Genomic DNA, 21,550 nt, shown 5'->3' with positions numbered 1-21,550 from the left:
GTTGTGCCACAAACTTCTCTTCTCCCCAATCCTATTCAATACCTCCTCATTAGTTACGTGATCTACCCATCTAATCTTCAGCATTCTTCTGTAGCACCACATTTCGAAAGCTTCTATTCTCTTCTTGTCTAAACTATTTATCGTCCATGTTTCACTTCCATACATGGCTACACTCCACACAAATACTTTCAGAAACGACTTCCTGACACTTAAATCTATACTTGATGTTAACAAATTTCTCTTCTTCAGAAACGCTTTCCTTGCCATTGCCAGTCTACATTTTATATCCTCTCTACTTCGACCATCATCAGTTATTTTGCTCCCCAAATAGCAAAACTCCTTTACTACTTCAAGTGTCTCATTTCCTAATCTAATTCCCTCAGCATCACCTGACTTAATTTGACTACATTCCATTATCCTTGTTTTGCTATTGTTGATGTTCATCTTATATCCTCCTTTCAAGACACTGCCCATTCTGTTCAACTGCTCTTCCAAGTCCTTTGCTGTCTCTGACAGAATTACAATGTCATCGGTGAACCTCAAAGTTTTTATTTCCTCTCCATGGACTTTAATACCTACTCTGAATTTTTCTTTTGTTTCCTTTACTGCTTGCCTAATATACAGATTGAATAACATCGGGGATAGGCTACAACCCTGTCTCACTCCCTTCCCAACCACTGCTTCCCTTTCATGCTCCTCGACTCGTAACTGCCATCTGGTTTCTGTACAAATTGTAAATAGCCTTTCGCTCCCTGTATTTTACCCCTGCCACCTTTAGAATTTGAAAGAGAGTATTCCAGTCAACATTGTCAAAAGCTTTCTCTAAGTCTACAAATGCTAGAAATGTAGGTTTGCCTTTCCTTAATCTATTTTCTAAGATAAGTCATAGGGTCAGTATTGCCTCACGTGTTCCAATATTTCTACGGAATCCAAACTGATCTTCGCCGAGGTCGGCTTCTACCAGTTTTCCATTTGTCTGTAAAGAATTCGCGTTAGTATTTTGCAGCTGTGACTTATTAAACTGATAGTTCGGTAATTTTCACATCTGTCAACATCTGCTTTCTTTGGGATTGGAATTATTATATTCTTCTTTAAGTCTGAGGGTATTTCGCCTGTCTCATAAATCTTGCTCACTAGATGGTAGAGTTTTGTCAGGACTGGCTCTCCCAAGGCCATCAGTAGTTCCAATGGAATGTTGTCTACTCCCGGGGCGTTGTTTCGACTCAGGTCTTTCAGTGCTCTGTCAAACTCTTCACGCAGTATCGTATCTCCCATTTCATCTTCATCTGCATCCTCTTCCATTTCCATAATATTGTCCTCAAGTACATCGCCCTTGTATAGACCCTCTATATACTCCTTCCACCTTTCTGCTTTCCCCTCTTTGCTTAGAACTGGGTTTCCATCTGAGCTCTTCATATTGATGCAAGTGGCTCTCTTTTCTCCAAAGGTCTCTTTAATTTTCCTGTAGGCTGTATCTATCTTACCCCTAGTGAGATAAGCCTCTACATCCTTACATTTGTTCTCTAGCCATGCCTGCTTAGCCATTTTGCACTTCCTGTTGATCTCATTTTTGAGACTTTGTATTCCTTTTTGCCTGCTTCATTTACTGCATTTTTATATTTTCTCCTTTCATCAATTAAATTCAATATTTCTTCTGTTACCCAAGGATTTCTACTAGCCCTTGTCTTTTTATCTACTTGATCCTCTGCTGCCTTCACTACTTCATCCCTCAGAGCTACCCATTCGTCTTCTACTGTATTTCTTTCCCCCATTCCTGTCAACTGTTCCCTTATGCTGTCCCTGGAACTCTGTACAACCTCTGGTTTAGTCAGTTTATCCAAGTCCCATCTCCTTAAATTCCCACCTTTTCGCAATTTCTTCAGTTTTAATCTACAGTTCATAACCAATAGATTGTGGAATTTAAGACCTGGTTCCTAAATCTGTCTTACCATTATATAATCTATCTGATACCTTTTAGAATCTCCAGGATTCTTCCATGTATACAACCTTCTTTTATGATTCTTGAACTAAGTGTTAGCTATGATTAAGTGATGCCCTGTGCAAAATTCTAACAGACGGCTTCCTCTTTCATTTCTTAGCCCCAATCCATATTCACCTACTACGTTTCCTTCTCTCCCTTTTTCCTACCGTCAAATTCCAGTCACCCATGACTATTAAATTTTCGTCTCCCTTCACTACCTGAATAATTTCTTTTATCTCATCATACATTTCTTCAATGTCTTCGTCATCTGCAGAGCTAGTTGGCATATAAACTTTTACTACTGTAGTAGGCATGGGCTTCGTGTCTACCTTGGCCACTATAATACGTTCACTACGCTGATTGTAGTAGCTTACCCGCACTCCTATTTTCCTATTCATTATTAAACCTACTCCCGCATTACCCCTATTTGATTTTGTATTTATAACCCTGTATTCACCTGACCAGAAGTCTTGTTCCTCCTGCCACCAAACTTCACTAATTCCCACTATATCTAACTTTAACCTATCCATTTCCCTTTTTAAATTTTCTAACCTACCTGCCCGATTAAGGGATCTGACATTCCACACTCCGATTCGTAGAATGCCAGTTTTCTTTCTCCTGATAACAACGTCCTCTTGAGTAGTCCCCGCCCGGAGATCCGAATGGGGGACTATTTTACCTCCGGAATATTTTACCCAAGAGGACGCCATCATCATTTAACCATACAGTAAAGCTGCATGCCCTCGGGAAAAATTACGGCTGTAGTTTCCCCTTGCTTTCAGCCGTTCGCAGTACCACAACAGCAAGGCCGTTTTGGTTAATGTTACAAGGCCAGATCAGTCAATCATCCAGACTGTTGCCCCTGCAACTACTAAAAAGTCTGCTGCCCCTCTTCACGAACCAGTGACAGCAGATATTCATAGCACAGGGCATGTGATGTAATCAGCCTATAGCAACATCACCATTAAACAGAACAAACACACAAAAAGGAGAAGTTAATGGTTTAAATTAATATATATGCAGTGTGGCTACACAAAAAGCTAAGCATTCACATATAATATTGGTTGTGAAAATTTTTTTGCTGTTTTTTCCAAGGGCACGGTTAGACAGGATCCTAGAAGCACAGCTTAAATTCCAGCAGCTGAATATTTCTGACAAACGTGATTATAAACTTCACTGCTGTGCACTGAACATTTCTGGGTCATCTGGTTAAATAAATGTTCAGTCGAGCACTTCAGCTTTTCCAAAGAACAGCTAATAACATGTAAAATTGCTCAAAAGCTCACCTTGCACTTTTTTTAAAATGATAATTATACTTTTTGCCATTGTTCCTACAAAATTTGCAATCAATGAAAGAACTAACCTTCACCCTTTAAAATATATCAAACACAAATTTGTACCAGTAAAATTTTAAATAATGACGTAAATGGCTGGTCTTCTGGGCCCTAAATTTTTCTAAGTGGCTGGTCCTCAAAGTTTTAAGTTTTGAATCAAACTCAAACGCTCTGTAATTTAAGAAATTCATTGCACATTCTGACATGTAACACAATTCATCCAGTATTAAAGGAAACTTACTTTGAAAGTAACACTTCTCAAACCACCATTCACAATATTTACCTATGGGTTATTAGAAATATAAACCGTTGTGCTGTCACGCTAATCGAAAGCAATCTGTTGTTACGAAGTATTGCACAGTCTTCACCATAAAGCCTTTGACACATTTTGCTGTCGGCAGATGCTTGTGCGTGCAATGTATTTTGTTGTAAATGGCACATTTTCTTTCCAAACAAAGTTGTAGTGTGGTGTTTGTCTCTCAGTTACATTTTATTGCTGCAGTATTATTATGCAGTACCAGGCTAAAGTAAAATTCTTTCTTAGAGTATCAGTTCTTACCACTTAAAATTACAAAGATTTAAATGAAAATTAAACCAATGAAAAATTCCCAGAATTCTAAAAATTCTGAGTTTTTTCCTCCAGATGAAAAAAATTCTCGGTTTTTCCCAGCTTACCTGTTTGTCCCAGGGCATATACACCTGGTAAAACAAAAATTATGTATATTTATTTTCCAATTTTGATTATCCAATGAAGTGTCATCTTAAATTACGACTCAATTTTGTTTATATTAAGAAACATGAAGTATTTGATATTTCAACAGATTCATTTGGCTGGCAACCTTAAACTACACTATGAATGTGAAATAAATGGAAATATACTCTGCAATTCTACAGGATTTCCCATATTTTGAAATTAAGCTTTACACTAATTAGTACCTTGTGAGGAATTCTGGTCTCCCTGAGCTTGCTGGTGTGGTGATGAATGGGCTGGTGCATTGTGGAAGCTCTGGTGTGAATGTCTAGGTGTGTGCAGAGGATGGATGCTCACATGCTGATTATATGGCACAGGGACCTATGACATTTAACTATCTTTTAACACTTTTAAAATAACAACCTACCATTTAACTATCTTTTAACACTTTTAAAATAACAACCAAGTTAGGAATGTTTAAAAGAGAACAAATTAATGACACTGAATCTATTCACTGAAACAAAAACAATATGACAATGTTGAATTTTATTAACTTTGTTATTAATTGTAAGTGAGTCGAAAACTTTGTGCAAAACAGAAATATACAATTACATAGCAAAAAGTTATGGATATACAGAGCATTTCCAAATTGAGCCACTAATATGTAGTGTCTGGAACAAAAAAACGTTTACGGTAAACATTAAAGCACCTTGGTACATTTCACCAATGCAGAATACTGTTATTTACATTGCAGAATTTTGTAGTGAAGTCTGATACAAATATTATTCCATTTAAACAAAAACTCCATTCTCTCACTCACTATTCACATCTCAATGACACAATATCATGAAAAGGAAAGTTGCCACTCACCATATAGCAGAGATGCTGAGTTGCAGATAGGCACAACAAAAAGACTGTCACAAATGAAGCTTTTGGCCAGTAAGGCCTTTGTCAAAAATAGACAGACAGTGAAGTGCTGCAGGTTAGATGGAGAGCAGGCAAGAGGTGGGGAGGGGAGGGCAGGGGGAGGGGGGGGGGTGTAGTGGAAAAGGAGAAAAGCAAAAAGACTGGGTGTGATGGTGGAATGAGGGCTGTGTAGTGCTGGAATGGGAACAGGGATGGGGCTGCATGGCTGAGGGCAATGACTAACAAAGGTTGAGACCACCTGTGCAATATATTGCAGTGGAAGTTCTCACCTGTGCAATTCAGAGAAGTTGGTGTTGGTAGCAAGGATCCATATGGCACAGGCTGTGAAGCAGTCACTGAAATGGAGGAAGTCGTGTTGGGTAGCGTGCTCAGCAACAGGGTGGTCCACTTGTTTCTTGGCCACAGTTTGTCAGTGGCCACTCGTGGAAATTTAGCTTGTTGGTTGTCATACCCACATAGAATGCAGCACAATGGTTGCAGCTTAGCTTGTAGATCACATGTAGCTCTGCCTTTGATGGAACAGGTGATGTTAATGACCTGACTGAAGTAGGTAGTGGTGGGAGGATGTATGGGACAGGTCTTGGATCTAGGTCTATTACAGGGGTTTGAGCCATGAGTTAAGGGGTTGGGAGCAGGAGTTGCGTAGTGATGGATGAGTATATTGTGTAGGTTTGGCGGATGGTGGAATACAACTGTGGAGGGTTGGGAAGGATAGTGGGCATTTAAGGGCATGAAAACATTCTCCTTGTCATGCTCTACTTTCTTTCGTTTTACCTCTATCAACCATCACACACACACACACACACACACACACACACACACACACACACACACACACATACACAAATTGTACTCTCATTTCTTTACTTTTTTGTTCAGAAATCACTACTATATTTTTTGGATACATGTAACCAGTGCTTTCTGTCTACAGTCACTGATACCTGTTGATATGGTGATACTCTATATTCTTCCACACGAGAATGGTAAACTGAAGAATTTCCATAGTTTACTTCATGGTGGATTGGAATACGTTCATGCAAGTCAGTAGCTTCTGTTGATCCACGTACAGAAATATAGCTGGGACTCAGCTGAGGTGACTGCAACCAATAAGTATATGCACTTTTATGAGGAAACTTAACAATTTCAAGCATGCAAATTACGTACAATATAACTGTGAACCCTTTAATTCACTAATTACATTGAAACCTTCAATCATAGTTCCAAAGACTCCAAATGTACAATGTACAAGCCAAGAAAATTATTATACAGATCAGTGTGGAAGAACCTGTTGTTCTAATTTTGACAGAAATCTTATCTAATTCAGAGATTTTTTTAACAATGTAGGAAAAGATTGACTTATGTTTACTGTAGAAAAGACACGTTAAGTTGCAGAGAGACACACTCAAAACATACTTACATAAAGACTTCGGCCACAGCCTTCATCAGCAAAAGAGAAACACATACCATTCATACACATAAGCACACACAATGCACACATGACTACCAACTGCTGGAGTTGGCAGTCATGACTGCATGAGGTTTGCTTGCTTGTTTGTATGACTTGTGTGTGTTTCCCTTTGCTGATAAAGGCGGTGGCTGAAAGCTTTATGTAAGAGTCTTTCAACTGTGACTGTCTGCAACTTAATGTGTCTTCTTTATGGTAAGCAGCAACTATCTATTCCAACACTGTCCACATTCCTTCCTGAAGTTTTCATTATCAGAGATTTTTTTTTTCTTTTCCAAGTAACCTCTCTTCACAATTAAGTGCACACAACTATGCTCCTACTGTTGAATCGCTTACCTGCATTTTATTCAGGCTGTACTCAGATCCAGTGTACTGGTTGAAATATGTATGACTTACTGAAGGAACCAAAGCTGTTCCATATGTCGTGGGAGGCAAACGTGAATTACTTCCACTTCCATCACTGCCACTTCCACTACCCACAGACATGCTTGCAAACCTGTTCAAGAAAATTAAACATTCCTAAAATACCATACATAAAGAAAAATTATGGTTTCCATATGCTATTTATTTAGTTATTTTTATCCTACACCTGTATACGAGTGAGCAACTTACCCCATTTAGTTTAACAGTGGAAAACGCTCTTAATATGTCACATTAATTGGAATTGAATTTTGAAAATACATTACTCAAATATAAGTTATTCAATTCTAGTAAATAGAACATCTGCACATCACAAAATTTAGCAGGTGACATAGAAACTGTAAGAGTATTCACATTCATCAGTTGCAGTCTTGTGAAACTGGTCAGTAACCTAAAAGTGGTATGGGAAACGCATTATATACCGTGAAACTCATTAACTAATATAAAACACAGTCAATTCCTTCCACAGAGACACATTACTGAAGATTTTTAAGAAGTAATGAATCATTACGGCTACCCTTTCTTTTGCAACAGCCTTGATAAATTCAGTGACTTACAGAAGAATTTCCACTTGGGCTGTTCAATTTGAATAGCTACTTTAGCTTGCACAAATAATTAGTTTTCATGTACGGTCACAACAAAGTACGTACCAGACATGGACATTTGTTCATAAAAAGTCTGCATAAAAAAATTAACTTTTAAGCTCAAATGTTGTATAATCCTCCACAGGGAGACACAATCACAAAATACAAAGCTTTATAAAAACTTCGGAGAACCTGCACAAATTCATATAAGCAACAAAATATTAAACATACATGATACAAATGCGTACTAGCTTTAATGTGAAAATTTTGCTACACTATAAACATAGATGATATTTTTATCCTTATGACTATTATAAAGAAATTGTAAGTTATATGAAGTTCATGTGTAATATTTACATTTATCATATTGCTACTGGTTCCTGATAATGGACTAGACAGATATCGATAAACATATAATGTATTTGTGAAAATTATCTGAAAATAAAGAGTGATACGGTAATAGCTTCAGTGTGGGGAATTAGAAAGACGTGACAAGTTAGCAGAATGCAAAACAGATGCAATGGTCCTGAACAAGTCATTATGCTGTGCAGTTGCAAAAGGCATGGCCTCAGATACAGGAGGGTTATGAACATAAATGGGAGCTTCCTGCTTTTTCTGCACTTCTCCAATGTTATGAAGAGGTTGACCTACCAGAACCGGCAACATCATTCTGCCACCAAGAATTACGAGCAAAACTTGAACTTTGTTTGAGCAGTTCGTGTAATGGAACAAACAGACTATAACAGCAGTGCTAGCTCATAAATCTCTTGGATGACAACGATTAATCTCTCTCTGCTCACAAGCAATTGTTTCGTGAATTTCAAAATTCATGGCAAGTTCTGTTCCTTTCATGTATATTGTAAAACACTAAGTGAGAAATTACAGCAACTTGATGATGTCTCATCATGGGTTTTGACACAATTCTTAGGATAGAGAAAAATAAGCTAAAGGCTTGTAAGTGGTTTGAAACAGTGTGGCTCTGTAGAGCTGCAGCAACATGGAGTGATCTGCACCCCAAATGGTGTTGCTAAGGCAGTGGAGGGCATTAAGGTGCTTCCAACACTTATGTTTATGCTGACAAAGATGAGGAAGCCAAGTCAAACGAGTGTCAAAAACCAGACCTAAGAATAGATATGTCTCCACTACAGAGAGTGATCGTCATTTAGGTAAAGTGCTGGTTCCGGATGAACGGTACGAAGCCGACATTTGTCCTTCATGGTGGAAAACTGGAAGCCACGGACTAGAGCCCACGACTGCACCTTGTGGTTGGGGATGGCTTCCTGTAGGCGATGCTCAGCAACATCAGTACTGGAGCAGCTGTACAAAATGCAGAAGTCGTCTGCATACAGGGCCCGACAGCTGCTGGTAGACCATTAATGGCCACTAAAAATAGAGAGACACAATACGAAGCCCTGCGGGACACCATGCTCCTGGATATGGAGGGAACTATAGGAGGCATCAACTTGGACACGGAAAGTACGAAGCAACAGGAAATTCTGGATAAAAATCGGGACGAGGCCTCAGAGACCCCACTCGTGTAATGTAGCAAGGATATTATGTCACCAGGTGGTTTCATACGCTTTTCGTAAATCAAAAAGGTGACAACAAGGTGATGGTGTCTCCAAAAGGCTGTTCAGATGTCAGACTCTAGAGACACAAGATTATCAGTGGTAGAACGAAAATGGCGGAAACCACCCTGGCACACAGCCAATAGGCCACATGACTCCAGTACCCAATCCAACCGCTGACACACCATATATTTCAGCAGCTTACAAAGAACATTGCCGAGGCTGATGGGCTGATAGCTATCCACATCAAGCGAGTTTTTACCGGGCTTGAGAACTGGAATGATGGTGCTCTCCCGCCATTGTGATGGAAAGACGACATCGCACTAGATCTGACTGAAGATGACGAGGATATGTTGCTTGTAGTCAGATGAGAGATGTTTACTCATCTGGTTGTGGATCTGATCAGGCCCAGGAGCTGTGTCGGGGCAATGTGCAATGGCACTGAGGAGCTCCCACTCTGTAAATGGTACATTACAGAATTCACTGTGGCATGTAGTGAATGAGAGGACTTTCCCTTCCAGCTGCCGTTTCAGAGTGCGAAAGGCCAGGGGGAAATTCTCCGACACAGCGACACAGAGGCTCAAGCAAAGTGCTCAGCAATCACATTTGCATCGGTAGATAACACACCATTTATGGTACCACCGGGAATGACTGTTGGTCTGGTACCCAAAAACACGTTTGATCTTTGCCCAGACTTGGGAAGGTGACATATGGCACCCAATGGTCGAGACGTATCTCTACCAACACTCCTGCTTCCGTCGTTTGATAAGCTGGTGACCGCGGGCACGGAGTCGGTTAAAGGGTTAAAGGCTGTAAGGTGCTGCAGGGAAGGGTTCCACTTATGCCGGCGACCACCAAGGGACTGCCTTACGCCGGGGGCACCCTAAAGAGCGAGGGAACGCATTTTCTGCCACAGAAACACTGGATGTAGTCACTTGCTCAACCATCTCATTGATGTTACTATGAGGGGGAGATTCAACGGTGACAGCAGAGGTGATAGTTTCCCAGTTCGCCTTATTTAAAGCCCGTCTGGGCAAGCGTCTGTGGGACTGACACCGGGGCAGTGACAGGAAGATGGGGAAGTGGTCAGTACCACACAGGTCGTCACGTTCTCTCCAGTGGATAGATGGGAGAAGTCCTGGGCTGCAAATTGATAAATCAATGGCCAAGTAACTACCAGAGTCACACTGAAATGTGTGGCAGCACCAGTACTTAAGAGGCAAACAGTAAAGTTTAGACATCTCTGCCTCGGCCAGTAAGCACGGTGCCACCCCACAAGGGGTTATGGGCGTTAAAATCTCCCAAAAGTAGGAAAGGTTTAGGGAGTTGATCAATCAGTGCATTTAATACATTCACGGTTACTGCACCATCTGGAGAAAGATATACATTGCAGACAGTTATTTCCTATGTCATCCTTATTCTGACAGCCACAGCTTCAAGAGGGGTTTGAAGGGGCACAGTGTCGCTAGAGACTGAGTTTACGACATAAACGCAAACTCCACCTGACACTCGATTATAGTCACTACAGTTCCTGTAATATCCCTTACAACCGCAGAGGGCAGGGGTCGGCATTGCTGGGAACCAGGTTTCTTGGATGGCAATGCAGATAGCAGGTGCAAAGCTTAACAGTTGCCATTGCTCAGCCAGGTGGTGGAAAAAACCATTGCAATTCCACTGGAGGATGACGTCATCGTGAGACTGGGAAGGCATGGAACATTCAATGAGGCAGTTTACGCCTCAGAGTCACCAGCTGCCACCGACTTACTGCCTGAGCAGTCTATATCCATTGCGTCTGAGGGTCTGGCGAGATCTAGGTCCTCAGCGGACGCCAGAATCTCCACCCCATCCTCAAGATGCAGAGCTTGTAGTGGTGGTGTGGGTGCCACCGCAATTTCCTTGGTCTTAGGGGTTTTATTTTTGGATTTCTCTCACTGCTCCTTGGGTTTCCCTGGCTGGGAGGACTTCACTGGCTCAGTCTCCGGGACTGAGGATAAGCGTGAAGCCTACGACCAGACACTTTTGAGCTCTTCAGCCACTGGCGGGTGTAATCTTTCCCACTAGCAGAAAACTGGGAAGTGAGTGACCCAAGGGACCCCTTCCTAGCGAGAGAGAAGCCAAAGAAGACTTATGCTTCTCCAGCTTAGAAGTGGGGACAGAACTCCCTGATGGTTGGGGGAGTGTTGCTCCCGAAGTAGGTGGTGCGGGAGCAACAGGGAGGGAAATGCCCACCACCATCAACGGAGCAGGTGTAGTCTTCCCACTTTGAGACATGACTTGGGTTGGCAGAGCTGATGGTGTCAGAACTGTTGTAACGGCGGTGTAAGACAATGTCATATGTACAGAATGTAGTCGTTCAAATTTTCTCTTTGCCTCAGTGTAGGTCAGTTGGTCCAGGGTCTTGTACTCCATGATTCTCCTTTCTTTCTGGAGAATACTGCAGTCTGGCAAGCAATGCAAATTGTGCTCTCCACAGTCGACACAGATGGGAGGCAGGGCACATGGAGTATTGGGATGTAATGGGTGTCCGCAATCTCGACATGTGACGCTGGAAGTACAGCGGGAAGACATAAGGCCGAACTTCCAGCACTTTAAGCACCACATTGGGGGAGGGATATAGGGCTTTACATCACAGCGGTAGACCATCACCTTGACCTACTCGGGCAATATATCACCCTCAAAGGCCAAGATGAAGGCACCGAAGGCAATCTGATTATCCTTCGGACCCCCGGTGGACAAGCCGGGTGAAATGTACACCTCGTCGCTCTAAATCGGTGCACAGCTCATCGTCAGACTGCAAAAGAAGATCCCTGTGAAATATGATACCCCGGACCATATTTAAGCTCTTATGAGGCATGATGGTTGCAGAAACATCCCCCAGCTTGTTACAAGTGAGTAACATCTTTGACTGGGCAGAGGATGCTTCTTTGATCAAGACTGAGCCAGATCTTATTTTGGACAATCCCTCCACCTCCCCAAACTTGTCCTCTAAATGCTCAACAAGAAACTGAGGCTTCTTCGTCATGAAAGACTCCCCATCAGCTCTCTAACATTCAAGGTACCAGGGCGAATAAGATCCGCTACCATCCTTAGCCTGACATTCCTCCGATTGTGTGGCCAGGGAGGGGAACGGTTTGCGGTCGTACTTCTGTGCGTTGAACGGACTACGCTTCATCACATGCCATCCCCCCTGACGCCACCAACTTCAACCAGGGGCCCTCTGCATGGGCGCCACCCAGCTGCAGCAAAGGCCACCTGGCAGGACGACCATTGCTGGGAGTCTCGATACCCCAGGGGGATGGGCATCTACCCCCTGGCATACATGGGGAGTTAACAATGCAGGCATCAGCAGAGCGATCCCTGTGTGGTCAGGGGGCTACAACCAACAACATACATTGTGGCCCCACCACAACTGACTGGCTACCGTGCTGGATATCAGGTGCAAAGAAGTCCATGATCATCGTCAACGCAGAAAGCGACACTGCATAGTGCATGGTGGAAAATGCACCGAGGAAGGTGCCCTCGCCCAAGAGATGGAGAATGAGCGGGACTGAAATGCGACGATGAGAAAGTGGGCTAAAGATCCCAATGCACTATGTACACAATGCACCATTTAAGGCACCCTTCCCCAAATGGCTCCCTTTTTGGGAAAATTTTGACGAATGGAGGTCAAACCCTACAGGGGACCATCACAAAAAGGCCAAAAGTGTGAAACTCGTTTTAGTCGCCTCTTACAACAGGTAGGAATACCTCAGGCCTATTCTTACCCCCAGACCCGCAGGGGGCGGGGGGTCAGGCAGAAGGCAACGAATTATTCTAGATTGAGAGTTATCACCACCATCACTGTCAAAAATTTTACAATCCCTGCTGAGTAAATGCTTGTTCCGGAGTTCTCATACACTATGGTCTTTAGCTATAAGCAACCATGTTGCTCTTTGATGTTTTGTAATATCATCAACCTACTTTCCATTAGACTGTTGTCATTGCTTTTTCTTCGACCTTGGAATCCAGCAAATAACTTCCTTGTTCCATCTACCATGCATTTGGCTGACTATATGTTTCATCCTCAACCATTTCATTTTCAATTTGGTAATAATTATTTCTTCCACCTCAGTCTGTTTTGTGGTCTTTTTTTCCTGTTCCTTTTTCTTAAGTATATATGTCACCCTTGTTTTCTAAGCAACTCAGGTCTGAATGGATTTTCAATTCAAAACCCACTAACTACTGCTGTAATTTAAAACTTGTAATATAAAATGAACTATGCTTCTAAGACACATCAGAAGCTTAGTTTTGAAAACCAATTTAAGTTTATAAAAACCACTCCACTCCAGACCACTTACTTTTCTATTTCTTTCTTTTGTTGTCCATGCAGTCATTTTCAGTCATTATCAAGTCTCTCATAAATCAAAATGCCAGCATCTGGATCTATGATTTCACTGTCAATTTCTGCTGTTTTCTCTTTGATGTACTCACTGGATATTATTTCTACCTTAATATAGTGGATTCACAGTTCTGCTTTCAAGCTTGCTCTGTTACGTTGTTCTATTTGTTGCTGAATTTTGTCTTCATTAGAAAGTAACACCACAATGTTGTCATCAGCAAACCAAATGCAACTCAGGTATGTTCCATGAACATGACTGTAAAGCTGTATTACAAGAATGATGACTGTGCACACTTCGCTCAGCCAATGTTCCGGACACTGAAGGGTTTGAAAAAAAGCATTGGTCCGATGACACCTGTGGGTCTCAAGAAAATGATTCGGAAATTCAAAAAGGCGGGTTCTTTTGATGTGCAACCTGGTAGAGGGAGGAAACGAACTGATTTGATGTCAGTGGAAGCAGTGAATGCAGGAGAAGACAAGTGGTGGTGTGCAAATATGTAGTGCATGGCGAATTGCCAAAACACTGGACATGCCTGTGAGCAAGGTAGGTAAAACCCAAAAAACACCCTTCTTTGCTATTCATTCAAAATTACCCATGTGCACGAGTTGCTTCCTGTTGACCTGGCAGCAAGAGAGACCTTTGCTTTACAATTTCTTGCTCGCATCGAAGTGAACAATGACTGGCCATGGAAGATTTTGTGGCCACACGAATCCTACTTCCATCTGACAGGATATGTCAATACACAGAATTGTCGAATATAGGCAATGGAAAATCCATACGCCAATCAACCAGTACCACTTCATCCTGAAAAGGTCAGTGTAGTGCAGGTTTACAGCATCATTTATCATAGGGCTATATTTTTTCTAAGAGTCAGGTGACTCCGGTCCTGTTACCTATACCGTCACTGGTAAATGCTGTGAGTGTCTTTTGCATAACCACGTCATTCCAGCTCTCCAACAGCATGGATGGGATCATTTTTATGCAAGATGGCGCACCTTCACACATTGCAAACCCAGTTAAGCAGCTGCTGAAGTGCCATTTCGGAAATACTAGAATTATCAGCAGACATTTCCCTACAGCCTGGCCGTACCTATCACCTGTGGGGCTATCTGAAAGATGATGTGTTCAGTGTTCTGGTTGCAAACTTAGTTGCATTGAAGGCACACATTGCGCAACATATTCTGAACCTGACCCCAGAAAACACTATGATCAACTATGGAACATGCTGTTTCTCGATTTCAACTTGTTGCAGGGAATGGTGGACAGCATATTGAACATGTTTTGAGCCAGTCACACGGAAATTAATAATCCAATCTGATTTTGATTGCTGCTTTTTATGCTGTTTTTGGCCTCAGGACAACTAAAAGCCAATTTTTCCCATCCGATGTGAAATGACCTTGCCATGGTGGATGGGATTACATAATAAACAATATCACACCTGTACACCCATGCACACTGAGTAGCACAGTTTGTTTAATGTCAAACGTACACCTTAGCCATTGCTGTATGATTTGTTTGTCATTTGAAGTCTACCATTATTAAATTATGATACTACTGGTACATTTTGTGACATAAGGTCTTAGAGTAGGAAAAAAAAGGAGAAGGGGAAGAAGAAGAAAAATTTTGAGTAAGTCAAACATGAAATCTGCAGTGTGTATATGTCAACCTCAGATTATCTCACTATGAACTAGGACCAACTTTCACTAGCAAAATTTTGTGGATCAAGTCAGGTTCAATTGCACTCATTATTTCACAATGTAATGACACAACAAAACAAATGGATTTCATTTTGCCGAAACATAAGTTAAAAGAAGTAAAAAATAAATAGTAATTGATAATACTCCCACACTGCTGAATTTTGAAAGAATTTGAACTGTAAGAGTAAGTGAAGGAAAATATTGGCGATGTAAGTAATGAGTGCACACAATAATGGCTTTAATTAGGGTTCTCTGAGACAACTATTAATGTGAAAAAGTTGAGACAGTTTTCATAAGTAGTTAGTGGCAGAATGAAAAAGGGAAAATTGAACTATTTGCAGTGAAAGGAAGTGTACAGAGTTTGACAGCAGCCAGTAATAACTTACCACCTCTTACAAAAATGCTCTATAGGCTTCACAACCATTAACAACGCAATTCACATTGAATTCTAGGTATGTCAGTGATCGAAGGAGAGCAAAAGTTTAACTGCTGAATACCAACATGTACTTAAACTGCTATGGCAACTTCACACCGGTTGAAGAGAAAGAGTAAGGACATGAAGGTCAACTAGCAACATCATCTTTATCCACAAATAATACGATAAAGTTATGTCTTGGCTTAGTGATTATATGGTTGACTGCTGAACGTAAGTTCTGGGAAACTGACCCCTAATGATAACACAACTTTTGATACCACACAAGCTGAGTAGGCCACTTGCTGTTTTCCTAGCATTCTGGGCCACTGTGGTGGGCATTGTCCATGAATGCCCTCTGACAGGAAACTGCATTTCCTTTATTCATTTTCATTGTGGCAGCTGGTTGAGTGCAGGTGTGTTAGGGCTGATGTTTCAGCTGACAGTCTCAGATTTGGCTGAAATTTAGTACACCAATGCTACCAAGTGTGGAACACTCATGTACAAAATTTGAAGTTCCCCTGCCAATTTGTTCCAGAATTACGGCCTGTGAAAGAAGGTGGCATGACCCGGAAATTGCAACCCGCATCTGGCAATCTATCTTCAGACTCAACTTCAGGTCTTAATAACTTTGGAACTATTCCGCACAGTCCAGTGAAATTTTTACAACCCAGTAACATCCACTTAGAGAACATACTCTATAAATCAAAACGCCAACAACATATTTCTGAGGGAAAATAAAAAATTCCAAAATGTGATTAAAAATATGTAATACGTTAAAAGGGACATATTATAGGTGCCCTCTATGCCAAATATAATTCACTCAAAAAGGGTATAAATTTTTTTGCGGTAAGCTTAATGTGGCCTAAACACACACAGAACTCATCTTGCCCATATCAGTCACACATACAGAGTTACATGCACACAAAAATACAAAAATTTGAAAAATTACCTGAAAAACGTGGATTTTCTACGTGTGGTAGCACAAAAGGGACAAGTGATATCCAAGCCAAATTTCAAACACTGCATAAGTAGACCATAATATAATATGTGGCAAAATTTCAACTTCTTATTGCAAGGCATCTGTGTACAATAAAAGTTGACAGACATGTATTTGGTTACGTTTCTTTTAACACGATTTAGCAAGTAATAGTGATGATGCAGAAAGCTTGTTTCAGATAAAGCTGCAGCAATTGTTGGGAACCATTAGGCAACAGAAAGTTAACCAATGGTAGTTTTCAGGGACAGAATGAGTCATTGTTAGGAAGGAACAACAAAGGAAACAAGCAACAATTACAGGTTACTCATGTTTTTAAGATACTAGTTCAGACTGGTCAGTACTGTTGTGGAAAGTCAGTATGGAGGCAGTAGAGTGTACTAGTGGTGCTTTTGTTCAAACAAGTTGCAGTATTGGTAGAGCACAAGCGTCTGAATGTCATAAAACAACATATGGAACAAAATTAGGCATTCGCTTTGTACTGTATGATCTGGATGAATCAGACCAAGATTTGTTGCTTTGGAGATCCGGGATACACCTTGTGGGCACAAGAATACAGTTCCAGGAAACATTAGTGTTTGTTATCATCATATGAAAGTGTTTCTGGATAAGTATTCTTTCCTACAAAGAAGTTGTTTTGATCCATTTCGGATTCATAAGACGACAGTGAAGTGTAGCCTCAGAAAAATTGATATAAAATCAGTATTGAAAGTTAATCAGTGCATGGGACTTAACATGAAACCAGGACAAAAGTTATGTTCCAGGTGTGTTACACTGCTAAAAAATGAAGAATATTCTGATAATTTACATGACAGTGACGAAGAGTATCAGCCACCTACAACCACAGCGGATGAGCAATTAAATACTTCAGTGACTGCTCTTCGTTTGTCCCCCATGAAGACACACAAAGTTGGGAAAAGAGACAGAACTATGGTAGAAGAAAACTACAAGAAGCTCAAATGGAATTAAAACACAAAATAGCTGACACACTGATGGTGGAAGAGGAAGAACTATCTGCTCCAAAGGAACAGAAATCATGCCAGAAATGCTCTGATCTGGACAAAATTGTGCATGATTTGAAAGAAAAATGTGCCATATCCACATGCCAGAAAAAAGTACCTATTTTTACCCTTGCACCTTCAAGCTGGTCTATTGACTACACTGCAAAGGAATTCAATGTTTCTACATACATCGTAAAGCAAGCTAGGAAAATAAAAGCAACCCAAGGAGTGCTTCCACAACTTCAGCAGGCTCAGGGTAAGCAATAGAGTTTAGCACCCTTAAGGTGCTAGTGTCGGAGTTTAATGAAAATAATGACTACACCCGAATAATGCCTGGAAAAAAAGACTATGTAACGGTACAGATGCAAAAAAGACTGTTGCTATGCAACATATCAGAACTATATGTAGAATTCAGGAAAAGTAGCCCAATACCAAAGTAGATTTATCATCTTTTTTCAATCTTCGGCCAAAATGTGTTGTGTCTGTAAGAGCAAGGGGCACACGCAATGTTTGTGTATGTGAGACCCATCAAAATGCTAAGCTGATGTTTGCTGCTATAAAGGATTCTGGTCTGGATTACAAAGGTGCATTGAAGCTGCTAGTGTGTGACGTCAGTTCCTACCAGTGCGTGATACACAGGTGTTGCCTTCACCAGAGAGTACTACACAATAGCACAACAAAATAAAAGATGTCAGATTTAATTTGAGTGCCAGTGGAAAGTGGGGCCATTATCAAAGCACCTCCACTTCGTTGTCACTTTTAGGGCCTTATACACTCACATTGCAAAACCAAATATAGTTTCTTAGGTGGTTTAGAACATGATATTCCTAATGAAAGAGTTTGCAAAAGGTATTTTCTTGTAAAAGTGGGCCAAAAATAGCCATTTTTGGCGATTTTTAAAAAAATCGTCAACTTTGCCGTCAATTTGTAAACTACCAGAAAGCAGTTGAAGAATGAAATCTTATATTCTAACTTGGTATTGGTAAGTTATTACGTGCAAAGTTTCAGGTTTATCCCGTAGTTACTTCTAGAGATACAAAGAGTTAAACTTCACGTTTCTGGCTATATTTTTTCTGGCCAACTTCACTTTAAATTACCCATACTCAAATCAGCCAGGAAAGCTTTTTTATTTATTTATTTTGCTTAAGAGAGTGCAAAATGTACAAGATGACATAGTTTTGTTTCTTTCCCGGAAATATTACCAAAGATATTACGTCCCAAAGTTGCCAAAAACCCACGGGTGCACTGTTGATAGCTGTGCTATGTGGTCAAACAAAGGGCTATATCTCTTGAAGTATTGATTTAATGAACAGGAAACTTTACCAGGGTTCATTGGGAACGTGTGATTTTTCATACAAAATTTCATCAAAATCCGTTATGTTCATGAAGGACTTCTAGACTACTTGGCACAGAATGACCCATAAGCATAACAACATTATGCAGTATAGTGATAGTTTATTGTTAGTGTACAGGATGGTAAGAAACACTCTGAAAAGCTTGTAAGGATGTTGCACGGGAAGTTGTGGTGAGGTGTAAAGGTTAAGAAAAAAATTCTATATGATGTACCATTTCCAAATTAGCCAATCAGATTGTTGAGTGTGTAAATTGAAGCACTTGCACACACACAATAAAATGCAGTAATGAGCAGACATTTGTGCATCTGTTACTTACCACTTGTTCAAATGCTCATTACCAGTTTGTACCTTTTTTGGAAATGATAAATTTAAACCAGGTGAGCAAAAGCTACATTTGTTTGGTTTGAGGAAATTGAATGAGAAGAAGTTTGGCAATGCTGTCTCTGGCAGGCTGCTTAAATTGTGCACATGATGACTTGACTATCTTCAGTGTTAAATAACTCTGAAATGACAAAATGTATTGAATTTTTTTTAACAATTATTCTCTGCAGAACCTCCGCTTCAACACCCTTATAAGCTTTTCAGACTGTTTCTTATTGCCTTGTATAATTTGGTCCTGTCAATGTCCCTGAAGGTTTTCCATCTTGACAAAATCTACTGAACATCATGAGAAAATGAATGACCCAATTTTCCATATTTTATCAATTTCTGATACGTAAGACAAACTAAATTAATATTTCACTGGTGTATCAAGTTTAAAACAGTATTTATACAAAGATTATGAAGCAATGAGCTACTTTTAACTTTTCTTTACATTCCAAAATATATGGGTTTTTCGAAAATTGTCAGCCCCCCCCCCCCCCAAAAAAAAAAAAAAAAACACACACACAGACAAACACAAACACACACACACACACACACACACACACACACACACACACACACACACACACACACACTTTTCACATTTTTCAGTAGCCTCAATTGACATGCCTTCCCTACAATTCGATGTTCTCTTTAAAATTAAATGACTATTTTGAAACACCTATGAAGCCAATTTAGTTCATGGTGCCATGAACACTGCCATGTACTACATTACTTAGTAAATAATACAAAATTTATTTGTTAAATATGTTACAGTGCATTAATTTACCTGAACAGGAAATATAAATTTAGGCAACACCAACTACATTTCAAATCAAAAGCTGAAAACAGAATGATGTTAATATGAAGTGGAAACTATCCTCTCTAATTTTGGCAATTTTTTCACACACAAAAAGGATAGGAGAATAAAGTTTTCATTGAACAGACTGAAAACTTGCATACGACTTCATTAAAATTGTATCATGCTCAATGTGACCTGAAGTCCAATGTACATAAGTCCCTAAGAAACATTTGTAGAATGGAAAGAATTTACCTCTGAGCAATATCTGGGACGGAACTGCTTGGAGTGTATTTTCCTTCATGACCTCCTAGGTTGGGAGCAATTCGATTATTACCAAATTTTTGAGTTATGCTGGTTTCCTGCACAGTGCTCTATAAGACAAGAGAAAAACAAAGAAAATACCACTGGTATGAACATAAAAACTATAAATTTGTACTTTAGTGGGAACTTTATGTCTTACAAGCTGATATAGTTTCAAATAACCAGAATGAATTTCCACTCCACAGTGGAGTGTGTGCTGACGTGGGAGACAAACTGTGTTCTGGACTGAGACTCAAACCTGGTCCCAGGTTCAAGTCCAGGTCTGGTACACTGCTTTAATCTGCCCAGAAGTTTTATTTTCAAATATTTTACTACACAATAAAATCTACAGCAGGAGAATTTCTTTGCATATTCTGTCATCTACAAAAGTAAATACATACTTGAAACTTATCTCATTGATGATTAAACACATTAAATGTTTTTGCTTGTGGGGAAGAAAGAAACAAAGTAATCTGTAACAAATATGTGACCGTCTCCACGAAACCACACTATGTGTTAGAAAATCACATTTTTATTTTATTATGTGTCCTCATACTCAGGCCTACTTAAATTGAGAATCTGTCTAATCTAATTGGAGTGTAAGTTCAAGAGGAAATTTTCTGTTCATTTTTAAAACTACTTCTAGTGACTTACAAAAAATCAATTTCCTTACGCCATAAAGCCTTGCTACATGACTTAAGCAATGGTTTCCTAAAAACAATCTTGTATACAGAACTGAATCAACATATTAGGTTCGCAAATAAGTGCATAGTGTTTTCTGTGTTGTTGTTGTTGTTTTCAGTCCAGAGCCTGATTTGATGCAGCTATCCATGCTACTCTATCCTGTGCAAGCATCTTCATCTCCAAGTACCTTCTGCAACCTACATCCTTCTGAATCTGCTTAGTACATTCATCTCTTGGTCCCCCTCTATAATTTTTACCCACCACGCAGTCCTCCAATACTACATTGGTGATCCCTTGATACCTCAGAACATGTCCTATCCACCGATCCCTTCTTCTACTCAAGTTGTGCCACAAATTTCTCTTCTCTCCAATTCTATTCAATACCTCCTCATCAGTTACGTGATCTACCCATCTAATCTTCAGCATTCCTCTGTAGCACCACATTTCGAAAGCTTCTATTTTCTTCTTGTCTAAACTATTTATCGTCCTTGTTTCACTTCCATACATAGCTACACTCCATACAAATATTTTCAGAAAGGACTTCCTGACACTGAAATCTACGCTCAATGTTAACAAATTTCTCGTCTTAA

General features: G+C 40.2%; 1 protein-coding gene across 1 annotated transcript in view; it reads right to left on the bottom strand.

Annotated features, from left to right (window-relative positions):
- Nucleotides 1-21,550, bottom strand: part of LOC126457619 (scaffold protein salvador) — a 55,780-nt gene that overhangs the window by 15,597 nt on the left and 18,633 nt on the right. Inside the window, exons 4-7 of the mRNA XM_050094080.1 lie at nucleotides 20,229-20,347; nucleotides 6,735-6,894; nucleotides 5,875-6,030; nucleotides 4,252-4,387 (exon numbers count right to left, since the gene is read on the bottom strand). Of these exons, the coding sequence (XP_049950037.1) occupies nucleotides 4,252-4,387; nucleotides 5,875-6,030; nucleotides 6,735-6,894; nucleotides 20,229-20,347 (571 nt within the window). The remainder of the gene's footprint in view (nucleotides 1-4,251; nucleotides 4,388-5,874; nucleotides 6,031-6,734; nucleotides 6,895-20,228; nucleotides 20,348-21,550) is intronic.

Source organism: Schistocerca serialis, chromosome 1 (genome assembly GCF_023864345.2).
Source record: "Schistocerca serialis cubense isolate TAMUIC-IGC-003099 chromosome 1, iqSchSeri2.2, whole genome shotgun sequence".
Classification (NCBI taxonomy): Eukaryota; Metazoa; Arthropoda; class Insecta; order Orthoptera; family Acrididae; genus Schistocerca; species Schistocerca serialis.
This window is presented reverse-complemented; position numbering and strand designations above follow the sequence as displayed.